General features: G+C 43.1%; 1 protein-coding gene across 2 annotated transcripts in view; it reads right to left on the bottom strand.

Annotated features, from left to right (window-relative positions):
- Window positions 1-19,491, bottom strand: part of Chd6 (chromodomain helicase DNA binding protein 6) — a 148,064-nt gene that overhangs the window by 34,908 nt on the left and 93,665 nt on the right. For both annotated transcript variants that reach the window (XM_042694304.1, XM_042694303.1), the window contains exons 17-23: window positions 16,287-16,482; window positions 7,121-7,285; window positions 5,638-5,817; window positions 4,140-4,250; window positions 2,264-2,466; window positions 1,283-1,482; window positions 440-599 (exon numbers count right to left, since the gene is read on the bottom strand). In XM_042694304.1, the coding sequence (XP_042550238.1) occupies window positions 440-599; window positions 1,283-1,482; window positions 2,264-2,466; window positions 4,140-4,250; window positions 5,638-5,817; window positions 7,121-7,285; window positions 16,287-16,482 (1,215 nt within the window). The remainder of the gene's footprint in view (window positions 1-439; window positions 600-1,282; window positions 1,483-2,263; window positions 2,467-4,139; window positions 4,251-5,637; window positions 5,818-7,120; window positions 7,286-16,286; window positions 16,483-19,491) is intronic.

The following is a 19,491-nucleotide window of genomic DNA, read 5'->3' on the forward strand; positions in this document are numbered from 1 at the left end:
ACAGTTCCACTTCTGGCTCTTTTCCTGTTTAATTGGAGAGAAAGAGTTTCACAGACTTTCTTGCCCATGCTGGCTTCCAACCACAGCCCTCAGCTTCTTGATCTCAGCTTCCTGAGTAGCCAGGTTTACAGGCATGAGCAACTGGTAGCCAGCTCATTTGTGGCTTTTTGCTAGTAAGTTAGAGATAAGAGTCTCATGGACTTTTCTGCCTGGTTGGCTTTAAACTGTAATCCTGAGTAGCTAGGATTGAAGGTATAAGACACCAGTGCTGGGCTATAAATGAATTCTGACCAGCTGGGACCACAGATACACATCCTGTCTTTTTAGACTCTGCATGGTTAGTAGTATGGAACATGAAAGGGTCTCCACATGGCGTTCTCTCAAAGGCCTGGATGGTCTGCACACGGTTGTCCCCAAGAGATGAGAGAGGAGCACTCACTTGTTGCAGTGCTGTTTGAGATGTTTCTTATAGCCATCATCATGTAAGACCACCTCAGGGTTACAGGTGGCTAGCCAGTCCGCATTCTTTAATTCTGGGAGCAGTAGTTGGTTCTTTGTCTTCTTCCCTTTCCTCCCTCTGGGAACCGGGGCAGACAACCCTGGAACAGAAACAGAGTGTCAACATGAGGATGAACCAAGGAAACTTCAACACAGGTATTAACTAAAAGCCAGGCAGGGGTTGCAAAGAAAAGCTGGGTCATGCACAGTGGGTGCTGGATGACAGGCCCCACTGCTTATTTCACAAGTAGTGAGCTCCCCTACTCAGTCATCCCCAGTACATGTTTGTCAGTCAGTAAGATTCAGTGAGGATCCTGGGAAAAGCATGAAAAATGGAACATAGTCTGCGTCCTTTGTGATTTTCCAATTTAGCAAGGGAGAAGGAAGACGTGATTAGAAACTTGAAGGTGAGGTTCATCATACACAACAAAGTCTGACAGAAGTGGGACTGGGACAGGGACAAAACAGCCAAACACAAGAGATAAGTCACAGAGCACAAGTTGTGAAGCACCAGCTCAAGGAAAGAACCCTGTGAGGTTCTTTCTGGGAAGTAGCCAGGACAGCCTGTGGAAAACTGCAAGGTCCCAATTGTCCCTAAACCAGGTTAGCAAGGTCATATTGTAGGATCCAGAGGGACAACTGAGAATATCGCCACCAGAAATGTGTCTCAGAAATGTGTCTAAGAAAGAGGAGTCCCCCAAAGCACAGCAATGCAGACCCACACAAGAGCGGGGATGAGAGGACAGGGCAGCTCGTGCCTCGGGCCCCGCCTTCCACCTCTCACCTGAGTGGTTCTGGAGGGTCTGGGCCTGCCCATCTTTGGAAGGGGTGATCAGCTCCCAAATGAAACTCTTGATTTTCTCATCCCCCTTATAATGCTTGACACAGTACACCAGCAGGGCCCGGCAAATCATCTCCATGTCCTTCTCATTCAGATGCCACTTGAATCGCCCATGAGTCAGGATGTCCTTCCACCGGCCCCAGCTGATGGTGAGAATACAGAAAGGCATTGGAAGGGAGGGGACATGGCAAATGCACCCCAAAGCAGGCAACAGGAACCAAGGTATTCCTTGTTCTCTACTGGTCTATTGATTGCACTGAGATTTTCGTCCTGGAAGGCCTTTGAGGGGTGGGCACATGACTGCAGCAAATCAAATGTCATTGGGCCATCAGACATAGGATTATTTAGATTGCTAAGAAGGAATGGACTACAGAACTAAGAATAAGTCTGGGACAGCACCCAAGCCCAGAGTTCAGGCCCCACAACCGGACTCCCTCCCCTCAAAAAAAAGAATAAGTCTGGATTGAAACTATTGTGAGCCAAGAAAAAGACTGGATTGAAACAGACTGCAGCTGCAGTATTCAAAAGAAATGGTAAGCTCGGAAGCTGAGCCTTCAATTTCGACCACAGCCAGAGTGCTACACAAATCATGCCTTGATAGCAACATCTGTTGCACTGACTACTCCTACATCCTTGGGGGGAAAAGGCAGGAAATTGGTACCAGGCAGCAAATTAGCATCTGACAGTTGCTGTTACAGCATGTGAAAAAAATCATGGCACCTCTATGCTATTTCTGCAGAGCACACAGCAACAGGGGATCTGACAGAAAGCCAGTTCTCTTGCTCCAGCATCTCTCATCAGCTCCATTCACTCCAGTGGGACTGGTGAGATGCACTGTGAAGATTTCAGAGACTGAAAAACAAGAGTGGGAAAACACCCCCCTCCCCAACACTGCCCCACCACCACCTCTAAGCCAATACCCACCCAAAGATGAGCAGGTTTTTCTCCACCCGGAAGCACTCGGCTCGGAGGTAGCGCCTGGCTTTGTCACTGAGGCGCCTAGATCTCGTGGGCCTTTCATCTGAGTCACTGTCCAACTCTGAAAATTCCATGAGCTCATCCTCTTCAAATGAGTTGTAGTGTTTGGTCTGTTTTCTCACGCGAGGTCGGTCGATCACTAAGCTTTCCTAGAAATTGAGAGAACAGCTGAAAAGAGGGGCCTTTCTTTCTATCCCCACCACAAAGCACAAACACATCTTGTAGCAGTTCCTTAGGGCATGTTTGGGCAACAATGATCCCAGGTCATCCTCTGGCAGGATGGGTGCTTCACTAGCACACCTGTGGTCTCCCTGACCACAGAACAAGCAGAGGGGATTCTCTGGGACCTGGTCCTTGATGCTATACACCACCATCTGCTGTTTTGCCATCAATCTAACAGGGGTAGGGGCAGGCAAGGCCCTCAAGTGCCCAGAATGGCAGTCTGCTTTTGCCAAGAATGACAAGAGTTGTGAGCTCTAGCTGCTTTGCTCAGCATATAGAGAGCAGTCTGTACTCTGGAGATAGAACAGGTCAGAGGATTCCATCTGCTCAGCAATTTCCTGAAGACAAACACACACCCTGCTGCTTTATTATCTGCTTCCCCTGGTACTATGGCTATTGACCATGTCTTTTACCAAAAGACAAACTCTAGCTAAGGAATGTTTCACTTTGGTGGGTCACTTGGCCACATAGACTGCTTCTAGTCCCATCTTATTTTCTTCTTTAACTCTTTCCCCCCGTCCCCCCCGCCCCCCAACCCCAGCACCTCTATCGAAGGCCAGGATAAACCTCTGAACACGTTTCTATGTAGCTCAGACAGCCAGCTTCCAGCCACCTCTGCTTCACTGGCTTTGCTTCCCACCTTGGAATACTCCCACTGCCTTCTAGTGCCAAAACTCTTCCTTCCCCTTTTCCCACACGGTGTTCTGCACACAGTGACTTATGATTGTCACGCTGTAAGACTCCTCAAGCAGATTACTACAGGGGACTCAATCGCCTTAAAAGAGGAGAAACATCATTTCTGTTTGGAGAAAAGTGGTTGGGCTAAGCAGCCATTGGTGGTCTTGCAGAACAACAATATGGCCAAGTGCTGGCTAGAGCCTTCCCAAGGAATCAGCAGGGACTGTCTTTCCAGTTGGTGGGTTCAACTCTTAGATCTGAGAAGACAGGAAGAAAGGATGTGTATTCATCCTTTCAGAGGAAGAAGAAGGGAAACTAACATTTTATGGGGGTCTCACATCTGGAGGGACACTGGTGCCTATTATGTTTACAGTGGGACCTCCCAGCTGCCATGAGGGATCCACTACCTCCCTTCTGTTTGGCTTGCTGAGGTCAAGTAACTCATCCAAAAGATTCATTCTAAAGCCTACTCTCACCTACATTCAGACATAAGAAAACTGGAGGTTCTGAAGAAATGGAGGTAAAGCCAACAAGCTTTCTGTTGATTTTTTAAATCTTCCTTTTATTTGTTAGAGATGAGTTGCTTTCATTAGAATACTGATACTGAATAAAAGAATCCCAAGCCCAAGATGGTAGCTGGCATAAGAGACAGAGGCCAAACTCCATCTGTCTGGCAGTCCCAGTTCTAACTGCCTTCACCTGACATCTAGCAGCCTGCAACCCATGTCTCACTCGGACACTGTAAGGTTGTGACAGTTTATACTCACCAAGTGCTATCTCTGTGCCAGGCACGTTTTAAGTGCATTACAGAATCACCCCATCTCAAAACCAAGACTCAGGAGTCAGTAATTGCGAGCTGTTTAAGGATTTATGGTCACAGGAGCCATCAGTGAGATGCAGAGTACAATAAAATATGCCATACCTTCTCATTCTTTGCTTCAGTGTCTAATTCAGCTATTTTAGCCCATTTCTGCCAAAAGTTAGGATCATCTAAGGAAATATCAGTTCTGTTTCCTGAAGCCACAAAACTGGCCTGTGAAGGAGACAAGAGTCAATAAACTGGGCTATAATGCAGTACCAAACAACTATAATTTTTTTTTTTTAAAAAAAGCAGTTATTTCAGGGCTGGGAAGGTGGCTCAGTGGTAGAGCGCTTGCCTTGCATGCCTGAGGCCCTGGGTTCGATTCCTCAGCACCACATAAGCAAAAGGAAAAAAGCCAGAAGTGGCGCTGTGGCTCAAGTGGTAGAGCGCTAGCCTTGAGCTGAAGAGCTGAGGGACAGAGCCCAGGCCCATTTAAAGACTGGTGACAACACTAAAATTTCAAAATACAGAATTTTTTTTTAAAGAACTTTAACTTGGAGGTAAGGAGACAACAGCAATGTGTTACTTCGTGTCTAGTTCCCTATATAAAGAGTTCTGGGCAGGGTGCCAGAAGCTTAGATCTGAGGACCGTGGTTCAAAGCCAGCCCAGGTGGGCAAGTATGAGTTGTGGCTCAAGTGGTAGAATGCCAGCCTTTAGCAAAAAAGCTCACAGACAGTACCTGGGCTCTGAGTGCAAGCCCCAGTAGTGGCACACACATACAAAGTTGGATTTTTGTTTTGTTTTGTTTTTTGTGACAAGGTCTTCCTGTGTAGCCCAGGGTGGCTTTAAATTTGCAGCCCTCCTACATCAACAGCCTCTCAAGGGCTAAGTCAGCCTCCCAAGTGCTGGGATGGCAGGCATGTACCACCACACTGGCTGAAGGGTTAATTCCTACATCTTTATTTTTATTTTCTAACAGTGACTAAATGTCTGCTCTAGGCTGGGCAGTAGGAAGTGTAGAGATGAGGGAGAGACCACCCATATTCTCTCCACAGAGCACAAGATGTCATACTGAAAAAGTCCTCCAGGAGACTGGATCAAATAGGTCAGAGAGCTCTCATAGGAGCTGGCAGAGCTTCAGCCAGGCAAGCCTGAGAGTGAGTTGCAAAGTTTTAAACCCAGTGACTCAAACAGCAAAGGAAGGCAGTCCAAGCTGGGAATCCTATGTAAAACCTGAAACGAAATGGACAAAGTTCTTGCTTGAGTGTGAAGAATGGAGTGTGTGTTGGAGGTCTACCCACTAGTTGTGATCAAGCCAAGCTCTACAGCCAAGATGACCACTGAAGATGTCTGAGGCAGTCCTCATGCCGAGTGGACAGAGCAAAGTACAGCCCAGTGTTAACCTGCCAGTCGCCATCAGCACTCCATGGCTGAGGGTGTTTTCCTTCCACAGTCCCTTATTCACTATTCTGACTTCTTCTAAGCATCTATAATCTCCAGAGTTAAACAGACAAGATGTGCAGCTGGACAATGTTAAGGGTCTGGCTTTGGAGAAAGAGCAAACCACTTTCTTTCCCCTTCCCCACAAATGATGACTTCAGAGAGAAAGTCTTGTACCTTGGCAAAAGTGGACCCTTTCCCCTCAGACTGGATGGTGATGGTGTGTGTTCTTCTCTGCAGGATCTGATCTATGTCTTCTTCACAGAACTTTGAACCTTCGTCCTCCTCATCCATCAAGGCTCCATAAGCACCTTTCCGGAGTAAGTCCTCCACCTCCATTTTTGAGAGCTGCTGTACCTGAACAGGTCACCAAAGACAATTCACCAAGTGGGAAAATGCATAGGTGAAAAACATCCTCAAATCTGGCTTTTATGATTGGGTTTCCAGTACCCCCACTAAAAGTACATGTCAGAAGAACAAAAAATAGGGACAACAAAACTTTGGAAAATGGACGTTCAGATAAAGGTTCTCTAAGTTCTCTCTTGGAGGACAGGCAAGCAATTCTCTACGGGAGCTCTGGAAAAAAGCCCAGCACACGATCCATAGGGCCTAACATTCTTTAGGACATTGGTTATTATCAGATGTCATAAGCCATTAAAACTATGCACCATTGAAGAGGATATATTTGACATCTTTTTTTAATATTTTAGTTTAAGCTAGTATATTTAAAAACCTCCAGATGTAACCAAATGAGCTGAAGACTGATGATTTATTCATCATTAAATAAATACATTTGTATTGGAAATGATGTCATCTGCTAACTAAAAAAGAGTCTCGTGCCAAGTGTGATCTTCTGAACTGCTTGTGGAAAACAGGAAATGGGGTTCAAAACACCCTTTCCTGGTTCTAATTAAGAATCTGGTTCTCTTTATAACAATCACAAGAGGGAATTCCACGACTACTCAGATTGAGTAACTTGAAGTGCTATACTTAGTAACATATGCATAGCTAAGAGAATACAGAACATCTGGACTGAAGACAACTCATTTAGATTCTAATTCTCAATCTTTGATGCCATAAGCACAGAGATTAAGGAGATATTCTGCTTGGTTTGCTTATACTTTAAGACAATTTAAGAGTCTTAGCTACAATTCTTATCCTCCACCTCAAAGGAGAAAAGATTAACTGACATATTTCAAGCTAATTTATTCATTCATTATTCACTGACTATCACACATTGAACATCTTTAAAATGCTGTGCAGTGCTGAGTCCATGAAGGACTCAGAATACACTGATCCCATTACACTATCAAGAAGCTCAAAGTCTGGATATGAGGTAAGGCTGATAATGAGTATGTGTTGCACTGGAAAGGATGCAAGATCTACTGGTTCTAATGGGTGTGGTTGCAAACTTTCCTAAAATGGCATTGCATGTTGGACAGCCCTGTCACAGAACTGCTCCTAAGATTCCTTTACACATTTAGAAATGCAGAGACCTGACCTAGAATTATTCCCTTCTGTAGGGAATTGCCCAACAATAATGCGCAGATGCAAAATGGTCAATGTGAACCCGGAAATAGCTGTCAAGAGGCAAGCCCAGAGAGGTGCTGGCTACGTGATGAGGGCTCTTAACATTCCAGGGCAGGCCTGTTCCACTCACTCCATTGGTGCTGCCCTTTCGGTTGATGTCCTGAAGAACGGCCTTGTCCAGGCCCAGCTTCAGGCTGGCCTTGTCAAACATTTCCCGCTCGTAGGAGTTCCGGGTGATAAGGCGATACACCTTCACGGCCTTGCTCTGGCCGATGCGGTGACATCGAGCCTGGGCCTGGAAAGCAGGAGGGTCAGACACAGCACATCACTTTTAAAAATGACAGGAAGCCTGGGCTTAGAAAGTACTCACACATCTGTGGTGTGAGTGGCCAGCTCTCAGTTATGTGATACAGGACTGGGTTCTGAACAGAATTCACTCATGTGTCAGCTGCTACCTTCGGGAACACTACTCACTACTGCATGGAGGGGAAAAGCAGTAAGAACAAGCCCTTTCCTCCTTGGCTGTGGACTGAGTACAGGCACCTAGTTCAAGTGGTGCACACTCCTGGGATGCTGTCCTGCCTCTGGGAAAAGCCTCAGGGCCAACACTACAACTTCTCCATCTTTCAGTTTTACCACAGAAAATTTCAAAACCTAAACAAAAATACGGAAAAGAATGATGACCTCTTGTGGACAGTCTTGTTCCTTCTCTACCATATTCCTAACTCTAGAATTGTGAGGAGGTATCCCGGGCAGCGTGCCATCCTTCCTTATTTCAATAGGGAAATTTATCTAAAAATAAACTTTTTGTCTCCCACGTTGATTTTACCTGATTGTGGAGTATTTATTGATATTTTTAGGCATTTCATGTATAAAATCACTTTTAAACCATTAAATAGTTGTACAAAGGGTTCAATTTGATGCACCATTTTACGTGTGTGATGCACCTTGATCAGTGTTGCCCCCTCATTCTTCGCTCCCCTCCCTGCCCAAGATAAACTCTTGTGAAACATTCAATACTCCCACTGCATTACATCACTTTAAAAATTACTTCTTAGTACTAACAAGCAGCTCTGCTTATTTCATAATTTTTTTAAAAATCTGGTTTGCTTAATTAGATGAGGAGCCACATACAGCCTAGACAAGGCAAACAGTTGGTGAGTTGGTGCTGCAGAGCTTTCTATCTAGGTTTATTTTATTTTTTGGTGGTACTGGGGTTTGAACACAGGATCACTAGAATCATACCTCCAACTAGATCTTCCAGATCATGCTGGGACTACAACCACATCCCACCTCAACTGGTTTTGTCAAATGCAATTCACTTTTTAAAGAGACCAGATATCTGTACTATGGTTTCCCATTTTGTGTTGTCAATGAACCCTCTATCTACCCCTCATGGGAGAAACAAACCCCTATCTAGGAAGAAGCATGTGGCTGGTTGGCAGAAGCTCAGGTGCACAGTTGCTGGGCACTGCCAGCACATATGTGAGCAAAGGTCTTCATGACATGAGAACACTTCATTCTCTCTCCAGCCAGATGTGGGGCAAGTGTGTAAGAAATGGTCCAGCCACAGGCAGGAGGAAGGAAACTGTTTAGAACAATAATCTGGATGCTACAGGTCTGTTGATTCTAGTCCTGCTTAGTGTGTAGTGCATAGAACCACATGTTGTCTGAAAGTGACATGGAGGACAAATTCTGTCCTCCCTCCTATCTCAAACACAACTTAATAATTCTGGATACACAAATTCTGGTCACCACAATGAATAATGAGCTTTCTTATTACAAGCATTTTGCTCCTCGGCTTTATCTCAGCCCATAATTAAGTGCTTGCCTGCCCCAGTTAAGGTCCTAAGTTTGATCCCCAACAACATAAAAACAAAGTTTAAAAAATCCTCGTCAACCTCACATCTGTGTTTCTTTTCCACTAGGTTGAAAAGCTCAGTTCTCAACCACACCACTATTATTATCCACTGATTTGTCTTATGCCTGTCTGCCTATCTATGTTCTCAGGAACATAGTATCACCATAAGCCACTAAAAACATAATTACTGAAAATAACTTAGGTTTACGCATCCTGCTACATGAATATGGTCAAGTTGTAACATTTTCTATATATACTTCAGTAGGTTTTCTGTCTGCAGTGGTGGGGTTCAAAATCCTGGAAAACTTTCTGTATAATCCAGGACTGAACAAATGAGTAAATATCCTAAGGGTAATAGGAGTAAGAGCTTTTGCTGTTAGAGAGGATTACAAATATGGAATGAAAGAAAACTAGAATAAAGTCTGTAGTGTTAGATGGGAGGAATCAAATATTAATTTATCATGATCATATGTGTATATGAACATATATATGTGGAGATACAAAAAGATATGGATGTTTATATATGAACCTATGGTTTTATACATATATACAGATGAATGCATATTGTATAGATACATGTTTATATTTTTTTCTGTGTGCATTCTAGCTCTATTCACTAAGAAGGCCTAGAAGTAATGTCATCCTAACAGCATTGAACATATGTCAGATCTTGGTTTCTAAATGTCATTGTCTATATGATAGAGACAAATGGCTAACTGTAAGTAGAAAAAGTGAGGCAGTAAAAGTGTAGGGTGAGTCTGAGACACATACCAGTGGGACATACCCAATGCATGATGAACATGATCAAATTATTGGCTAAGCGTGTGGGACTATGTGAAAATCAAAACAAGGACAGCAAACTCCATACTGACGTAAATAAATAAACAGAAGAAAAACAGGAAAACTCTTCCTATAATAGAACGCCAACAATATACTCAGACAGAAAGAGAGAAACATACACACAAAGGAGTCAAAGAGAGCAAACGGGACAAAAGTAATTGTAACAAAAATCTAAGTTAATCTAGATACAAGCAAATAAGGGCCGCAAAATAAAATTATATAAAAGTGGAAATAGATGAAAACATTAAATACAAAAAATTTGTCTTCAGGAGTTTATGCTGTCTACTTAATACAGTCAATTGTTCAGTTTCTGAATTTTAAGAATTGCCTTTCCAATCATTAATTTAACCACAATGAAGAAAATGAGTAACACTGGGAAACAGCATTTCTATTATATACTATTATACTAAAAACTGAGCAACCTTAAACTGTGATCTTCCAGATCCTTACTTCCTCACTAGCTGGAATTACAGATCAGAGTTATCACACCTGGCTCTCTTTCACTTTCATATTTTATAAGTACAATTATTCCTTAATGAAAATATACAGAATCATGGAACTTGAAAACAACCTGATAGCTCCACCAGGACTCAATCAAGTTTATCACAGTTTCTCAGCCCATTTTCTAGGCACCTCTATTTTATTAACGAGGGACTTTTCTATTTCTTTTGACACCCTGAAAGTGCATCTGTAGGCCTCTACTCATGGAGGAATCGAGCTTCCCATGCAATAGGAACCAGTGGCTCCCTCTCAAGCATCTTTAGAGGCCTATAGTTGAACTTGAACTTCCCAGCTCTACAGTTATTCCTGTGTAAGGTGTCAATCCCATTTAAAACCCAAAGAGCACAAAACACTCTGTGTGATTCAGTTCATCACTTTTGTTCCCCTAGGGTCTAAAATAGTATCTAGGGCTCAATAAATACATCAGCTATGTCAGTGGGGAGGCTGGGTGAAAACAGGAAGGAGAGGCCAATCTATTGCACCAGGAAAAGGGTGAAAAGGAGAGAAAGGAAAATACACAATAGAAGCCCGAGTTGCTGTATGTGGGACTGGTGTTCTACATGGAGCAGCTGTCTGGCTACCCCAGGTTGCAGGTACTCTTATATATTCATTCCCCTCTACATAGCCACTTTTTGTTTTCTCTGCGGCAACATTCCTTGTCTTACTCATGATTTAAGATCCTTCTTACTATTTAGGCTTGAACACCACCCTAGACCATTCCGTCTAAAGTACAGTGCTCAACTTCTGTCCTTTATGTTGCTTCATCTTATTTCATGTTTTTCATCAAAAGCTACATGTACTTACCTTACTTATTTTTCCTCAGTTATTATCTGCCTACCACCCCACAAACATGTGGAATCCCTGACCGCAGGTAACTGCTGTGCCTCCAGCTCTTGTATTTTTTTATTTTTACTTTTTGCCAATCCTGAGGCTTGAACTCAGGGGTGGAGCCTCTTTGTGTTCAAGGCTAGCGCTCTACCACTTGAGCCACAGTGCCACTTCTGGCTTTTTCTGAATAGCTTATTGGAGATAAGAGTTTCTTAGACTTTCTGCCCAGGATGGCTTTGAACTGCAATCCTCAGCTCTCAGCTTCCTGAGTAGCTAGAATTACAGGTGTGAGCTACCGGCGCCCAACTCTCTAGCTCTTTTAATCATCCTGGTAATCAACAGACATTCATTAAATAATGAACTACTACCTTACACACACACACACACAAATAATGGACTACTACCTTACACACACACACACACAATAATGGACTACTACTTTACACACACACACACAATAATGGACTACTACCTTACACACACACACACACAAAATAATGGACTACTACCTTAGACACACACACACACACACACACACACACACACACACACACACACACACACAGAGTTAAGAAATCGGAGATTCCAGCTACCAAGTGGCAGCAGAGAAGGCAGGAAAAGGAAGCAGCCCCTTACTTCCTCGGAGCAGTGTGCAGGCTCCTGGAGGCTGGCTTCTAGTGACCATGGAGGACTCTCTCTCTTCAGGATGGACCTCTTTTCCTTCCCCAAACCCTGCTGATATGCAGCAGCTGTGTTAGACTGTGGCTATGCTCTTGATCAGGACATCAGTCCCCATACTTCCTCAAGTCTGCCTTCAGAGACTTTAGCCACAAGAAAGACATGAACTATCCAGCCCCAGCACTGTTTCCATCAACCTTGCTCAACCTGAAGGAACTCTTGCCTCAATGTCAAAAACCCTGTCAGAATAAGAAGGTATTATGAAGAGGAAGAGCACAAGAAGGTATTGTGAAGCCTGTCAACTCAATATATCAGAGGAGGACGCTTGTGGTCTCTGTGAGATTGGCAATGATACCCAGGCCACTCGTGAGAAGAGGCCTCTGCCTTTGGGCCTGGCATCAAATCTAAATTCTTAAGAAAAGAAGCCTATTTTTCATTTCTCGCTTTTCTTCTCAGGCTGCTGTCATTACTATTTGCCTTTTCTTTCTTTTCTTTTCCCTCCTTCCTCTCTCCCTTCCTTCCTCCTTCCTTCTTTTCTTTTTTTGGCTTGAACTCAGGGCCTGGCTGCTGTCTCTGAGATTTCTTGCTAAATCTGGTGCTCTACCAACTGAGCTACAACTCCATTTCTAGCTTTTTTTTTTGGCAATTAACTGGAGAGAAGAGTCTCACAGATTTTTTTGCCCAGGCTGGCTTTGAACAACCAGATCTCAGTTTCCAGAGTAGTTTGGATTAAAGATGTGAGCCACAGTTATCAGCTCCTTTGCCATTTCTTAAGCCCAGGTGTTAATGGAAATGTAGAAAATTCTCACTGAACTACTGGAATGGAAGCACAACTTGTGTCTTCCAAATGGTGTGTGAAAGTGATTTTATACCCTTAAGTATTCTACCCACAGCAATGCTAACAAAGACATATTAAAAGTTCAAGAGGTTGTGGCCACTTATCCGATATCTCTAGATAAGATCCCCCAAATATTGGAAACTGAAAATTGATTTCCCTCTGATAATCCTGATAAAATGATAGTATTGTTGCCATCTCTTAATATTTCTAAGTAGTGCCCATCTCCCAATTTTGATCTTAATAAACTAGTACCTTCATTTTTCTGGGAAAGAGAATTTGGGAAGGGGAAAGTGACATTAAGTTGACAAGAAAACACCACACTGCGAGTACCCCTGTCCCCCCCCTCAGGTTTCTAAGAAGGAATGTAAAATCTCTCTACCTACCCCTTTTTTACCCCAAAGACGGACTTACCTGACCAATGAAATATGGGACAGAGTCTGAGACTCCCTCTCCCTTTTCTCTGAACACAGGTGTCCTCTATATGTCACTGGCATGTTCAGATTTGGGTAAGTTTAACCTAAGGAAGAGGATGTGTATGTACAGGAGACTTACCAAGCCAAAGCTTGGCTATATTGAATCATAACATCTAATCATCTTTGGATTTTACTGAAGTTAATTTTTGATTATCCATGTTAGTCCTGTGAGTAGTTCTTAACTAGTTGAGAGCTAGGCATGGGAGAAAGCACACACACACACACGCACACACACACACACACACACGCACGCACGCACACACACACACACACACACACACACGCGCGCGCGCGCGCGCGCACACCCTTATTTTAAAAAGTCACCAAACAAGCCAGGTGCTTGTGGCTCATTCCTATAATCCTAGCTACTCAGGAGGCTGGGACCTGAGGATTGTGGTTCAAAGCCAGCCCAGGCAGGACAGTCTGTGAAACTCTTACCTACAACTAACCACCAGAAAACCAGAAGTAGAGCTGGGGCTCAGAGTGGTAGAGCGCTATAGCCTTGAGCAAAAGTGCTTAGGTATAAGCACCCAGATTTATGCCTCATTACTGACAAAAATAAGTCCCCAAACAAACAACGCCCCCCTCCCTACTCATATATTATATATAGCAAGTCTTAAACTTTTAAACATGGAAAAGTGACAAAATGATCAGAAGACTGATAGCCTTTTGCTAACAATAATGAAGAAGTACAAGAGAACAGCAGGAAAAATAATGTTATCTTTAGACTGCCTCAGGGACTTGCTATAATTTTGATCTAGAATGTCCCCAGAAGTCTGTATGTTAAAGGCAGTGGAACCCTAAACAGGTGGGGCCTAGTAGGAGGGAATTAGGTGTTCAGGAATCATGTCCTTGAATGGGACACTGAATTCCAGCACCTTCCCATCTCTCTCTCTGCCTACTTGCCCCTGTGAAGTGGGCAGGCTGCTCCACCACTGCTTCCCACCGTGACACGCTGCCTTCCCACAGGCTCATAGGCAACAGCATCAACTGATCATGAATCGGAACCTCCGAAACTCTGAGCCAAAAACAAACCTTTCCTCGAAGGTGATTATCTCAGAACTTCGTTAACAGTATTAAAAAGAGCTTACTAACATGGAGACTCAAGCTGACTTTGGCTGAGCCCAGCCTTCCCACAATCAGGCTAGTTCTACTTTCATGATTTTGCAGGATCCCTCTGGGATCAGTCAGGAAGCACAGGTTGCCTCTGTGTGTCCTGACTGGGGACATGGACTGCCCAGTGTGAGTGAGAACTCCTGTCAACTCCTGAACTGAAATCTTTGGAGGTATTCTAAACCTTAATCACATTAGGAGAGAGGTAATTTTCAACCTGTTCACAAGGTCTTGACAGTTACATCAATGGTATGCATCTTTATGCACGCCCAGACAAATGTTTCATGACCACACTCATTTTTCATAGGTAACAGTCTTAAGAAACAGGATTAAAAGCTCTCATTCATTTACCAAAAATAGTTAAAATGTGTGCACGTGTAAACAATTTTACGTGTTATAATAATGAACTAAGGACAGGGTCTAATTTTCTTTTCTGATAGGGTTATGATTTTAGACTTAGCAGCAATCTTGTGGATCACTGAAGGGGCTCAGGGTCTGAGTCTCTAGACACTCTCTTCTACTTTGTATCTGTAGCACTTGGGTACAAGGGAAATGGCACTGAGAGTAAAGTATGCATTCATGGTGTTTACTGTGTCACTCTGTGTGCATTTTTCCAGCCCTCTTCCTCTTTTCTCCATCAGATCAAGTAGCAAGAGCTTGTCTCATCTCTGCGGGAGACCCAGAGCTTGGACCTTCCTCTACCTATCATATCTTCTTTACAGCCCAATAATCACTGATCCAATTTCCTATCTCTAGATCACTATACACGTAATACTTTTTAATTCTACAACCAGTTTGGTCATATGTTAAAATGAAGAAAAAGAAAAAGAACCACTAAGACAGTATTTCTTCCTGAAGGATAAGATCTTAATAACCAAGAAAACAGAAATCCGCCAATCAATATCTAGTCTAGAAAAGCAAGAGTTGAAGAATTCTAACTCTAGTTCTGATTTGATCTGTTATTTATCGACAACCTCACTGATGAAGTTTTTGTTACTCATTGGGGTCAAAGCTGCCACCTGGGATCAACTCTATGTTAACAGTCTTTTTTTGGTTTCTTCACTCAAGCCTGAGCACTAGGGAAAGTTCAGAAACTGACTTGGCACACTTAAAATTTACACTATCTATTTCAGTTTGGGCTTCATGATTCCCTATTCATCTTCTGCCAGTTCCCCCAGCAGTGCATATTTCCAAACAGCCATCCCAAAGTTTCTTCCTTTTCCCCAGATTTTCTTCTGGACAGCCCCACCTGGCTGCTACACATAGAAATCAGATCACTTCACCTTCTCCATCAGTTTGGACTTTCTTGCCTTTTCCATTTCTCAGCAAATTAGTATTGCAAATTATTCAAATCAGTAATGCTTACATTTCACCTAGATGTATGGAATTCTAAAACCTTTGCATCTTGCTGTATTGCCTCCAATTTCTTTCCTAGATATCTATCCATGACTTTCTAGCTAACATGACTTCAAACTTCAAACTAGCCACTCATCTTTGGTTTCTTACATCATAATCTTTCTAGGTAGTCTGCTTCGCAGTCAGGTAAACATCATAAATGAATAAAAATCTTTATATCTGTCAAGGACTTAGTGATCTGTCTGGGGTTGGCAAACATGTAATGTCTGCAGAAAAATTTAGGTTTTGTGGCCTATGAGATGTGGATGGTGATGATGGTGATGATGATGATGATGATGATGATGGTGGTGGTGTGTATGGGGGCAGGGGGTAAGAAGTGCCTCCATCACCCACCATACCACAGAGAATAACTGACAAGTGGGAAAGTCTCCATCACCATGCCACACCATGGAAGACAACTGAGTAGCAGCAGTACCTCCATCACCCCACCACACCATGGAACTTTCCCATCTCTTTAATTCATTTACTGTTTATGATATATGCCCATCAAACAAAATGAAGGAAAGTGCCAGATACCTTTATACTTGATAAGAATAACAATTTTGCTCTGCACTTGGGAAGAGGCTACTGTCTGGTTAGTGGGGAAGGATCAACAACTATTACTTATTTGGTTTCATCCCTTGACTAAGGCCCAACCCTGTCACCATAGTATTGGGTGTGATACAAAATCTACAGCCAAGTCAGACCCTGCTGGGATACTCTGGGACTCAGGGCAACTAAGATAAACAGCAATCATCCTAATGGTTACCTGCAAGTCATTTTGTGGGTTCCAGTCAGAATCAAATATGATGCAGGTATCAGCAGCCGTGAGATTAATCCCCAGGCCTCCCGCTCTGGTACACAGAAGAAAGACAAAGCGGTCTGAGTCTGGCTTACAGAACCGGTCGATGGCTGCCTGGCGCAGGTTTCCCCGTACTCGCCCATCAATTCGCTCATAGGTGTATCTGAGGGGACCCAAATGAATGAAAGCCCAGGTGTTAATCATGACTTCAGTGGAGCACAGAAAACAATGCAGTAAGCTGTTGCCCAATGGTCTTAAATCTATCATGTCTAAGTTTAGACAGCAGTCTACAAAGGGCAAACACATAACACTACATTGTAGAATTCTTCCCCACTCCCAACAAAGAAAAAGAAAAAAAAAATAAAACAGAAAATCAGCTGTAAATTAATGAAGGCTAGAAGAATAGTAAACATAAAATATTGACATCCAACACTGATCCCAAATAAGCTGTCCGAGTAACTTATTCTCAAGAATGTCATATAGTTGCAGTGCCTTAAGGCCAGGAAATACAAATATGAACCTTTCACACAGACTTTCAGTAATGCTCAGAACAAGAACTCAGCATTCTTATCAGTCTCCAGCTGCGCAGGCTAACTGGAAGTTATAAGAAAACTGTGTTGCCAGGCCTGTGTGGGCCATATGCAGCTACAGTTCCTGAAAGCTTTAGAGGTACACAGGAAAATCTTTAATTTTAAAGATAAAGTCAAGGTCTTCTCAGCTTTATGTTGCCAAGCAAGCAAGATAAATCACAGGATGGGTTTCTAAGGTGTGCTGGGGGCAGGGAGACTGAAGATTAATTGAGGGAGTAATTAGTGAGAGAGCAAAGCGGAATATCAGGAGAAAGGCTTTATGTACCTCTGTGGATAGGTAAAGAAGGCAGACAAAATGGTGAGGGTAAAGAGAAAAGGCAATGAAGATGTCAGTCATGCCAGTACTTTCATTCAGAAAAAAAAATACAGAAAGGATCTTTATGGTGGAGATGAGGAAATTAATACAAGATTCAGCAGCAATCTATTCTTTCTCAGTTGAATTTTATTACTTGCTTACATATTTGCCTGACAACAAATGAATTAATATGTGTTATGTTACTCTGGACTCAACGCATAAGCAAAAACTGGCTCATTCAAGAGAATAGGAACCTGATGAAGGAAAAAGAGCAAGTTATCCTATACCTAACAACAGCTAAGACCATGAATCTTGGGGAAAACTCCTGAAGCCCAGAATTTGGCTGGGGAGGCCTGGGGAGGTGGGGAGAGGAAGGGAGAGAATCAGATCTCTAATACTTTGAGAAGTTTGGCTGGGGAGGCCTGGGGAGGTGGGGAGAGGAAGGGAGAGAATCAGATCTCTAATACTTTGAGAAGTTAATTGTTAAGATTGTAAAGATAGATATTCTAGGGGTAGACATGTAGATAGCTTTAGAAAACTAAATTCTTCCTTGAAGAAAAGGAAAAGCCATGTAAAGGAATCAGGGAAATATACAACCAGACCAACTCAGACCTATTACGGACACATAGAAAAGAAAGAAGTCTGAAAATACTGATTTTTTTTTTCTTTAATGAAAAGCTACAATACAGCCAGGTGCTGGTGGCTCATGCCTGTAATCCTAGCTACTCAGGAGGCTGAGATCTGAGGATTGCGGTTCAAAGCCAGCCTGGGCAGGAAAGTCTGTGAGACTCTTATCTCCAATAAACCACTAGAAAACTGGAAGTGGCGCTGTGGCTCAAGCAGTAGAGTGCTCAGGGCACTTGAGCTGAAGAGCACAGGGACAGTGCCCAGGCCGAGTTCAAGCCCCACAGCCGACAGAAAAAAAAAAAAAAAAAACACCTACAATACAACTATACCTGGAAGAATGGATTTTTAAGCACTGTTGTTACTTTTTTAATTAGAATATGAGAACTATAGTGGCAAAAAAAATAGGACTGTCCCGAGGCATACCAAAAAGATTTTGTTTCACAGATGAAGTTAATGTTTGCATTCTACCACTTATAACAACCACAACAATAGTAGTAGTAAGTTTTGAAGTGTCTGCTCTGGGCCAGACACTGGCACACACTTGAAATGGATCATTATATTTAATTCATACTATAGTTCTCTGAGGTAGTTTCTATTATCATTTCCCACTTTGTACTTGGCAAATCTTCAAAACAATAACTTGCTCTGTCACCTTGCTGTAAGTAGGTTGAAGTTCCAGCTCTGACTGGCAGATTTCATGCAGTTCCACGTGGCTTAAATATTTGTAAGTTAAGCCGGGTGCCAGTGGCTCACACCTCTAATCCTAGCTACTCAGCAGGCTAAGATCTGAGGATCGAGGTTCAAAGCCAGCCTGGGCAGGAAAGTCCATGAGACTCTTTATCTTCAATTAACCACCAGAAAACCAGAAGTGGCACTGTAGCTCAAGTGGTAGAGTGCTTGCCTTGAGTTGAAGGACTGAGGGACAGCGCCCAGGCCAAAGTTCAAGCCCCATGACTGACCCCCGCCCCCCCCCCCCAAAAAAAAATTGTAAGTTAAAGACAAATAAAAGACACTACTAGTTTGGAAACAGGTAACTCAAATGGAAAGGAGAAACAGAAACCACACCTACGTATCACAATGGTTTGCTAAATCAGTGCTCCAAGGATCTGTGATGGTTTAGTCTGGCCAAGCATGTGGTACAGATGAAGCTGCACAGGACTGAGAAGTCAGAGCTTGAGATCTACACTAAGCAACAGCCCCCATCCAGGGACCCCATGCATAATCGATGCTCCAGGCAGAGGACTCAATGCTCTGTGACAAGACACCCTGGCATCAGAGAGGAGCCAGAGGCCCCTGGGTCTAAGGCAGGCTGGGAACTAGCATAGCATTTGGAGAAGAATTCAATAAATTGCAATGATGTGGTTCAGCCATACCTAAGGGAAAGAAAAATCCCATAAAATTAGGTAAGTGCTCTGCCAGCTATGATGTAACAAGGGTTTTCAGAAATGAAATTTATGCAGGATGACTGGAACAGTAATTCTCATTTCTGTCACTTGTTTAATTCTGAGGAGTGATCTCAAAGAACACAAAACTAAAACTGGAATTATTCGAGCTCTTTTAAATTATTCCTCGCTGCCCTGAGTGAGCCAGATCTTTTGGCTCTGCCCTCATTCCTGTGTGAGAGTCTGGCATGGAATTAAGTGGGAACAAAACCAAACTG

Source organism: Dipodomys spectabilis, unplaced genomic scaffold, assembly GCF_019054845.1.
Source record: "Dipodomys spectabilis isolate Male_0828 unplaced genomic scaffold, ASM1905484v1 ptg000175l, whole genome shotgun sequence".
Classification (NCBI taxonomy): domain Eukaryota; kingdom Metazoa; phylum Chordata; class Mammalia; order Rodentia; family Heteromyidae; genus Dipodomys; species Dipodomys spectabilis.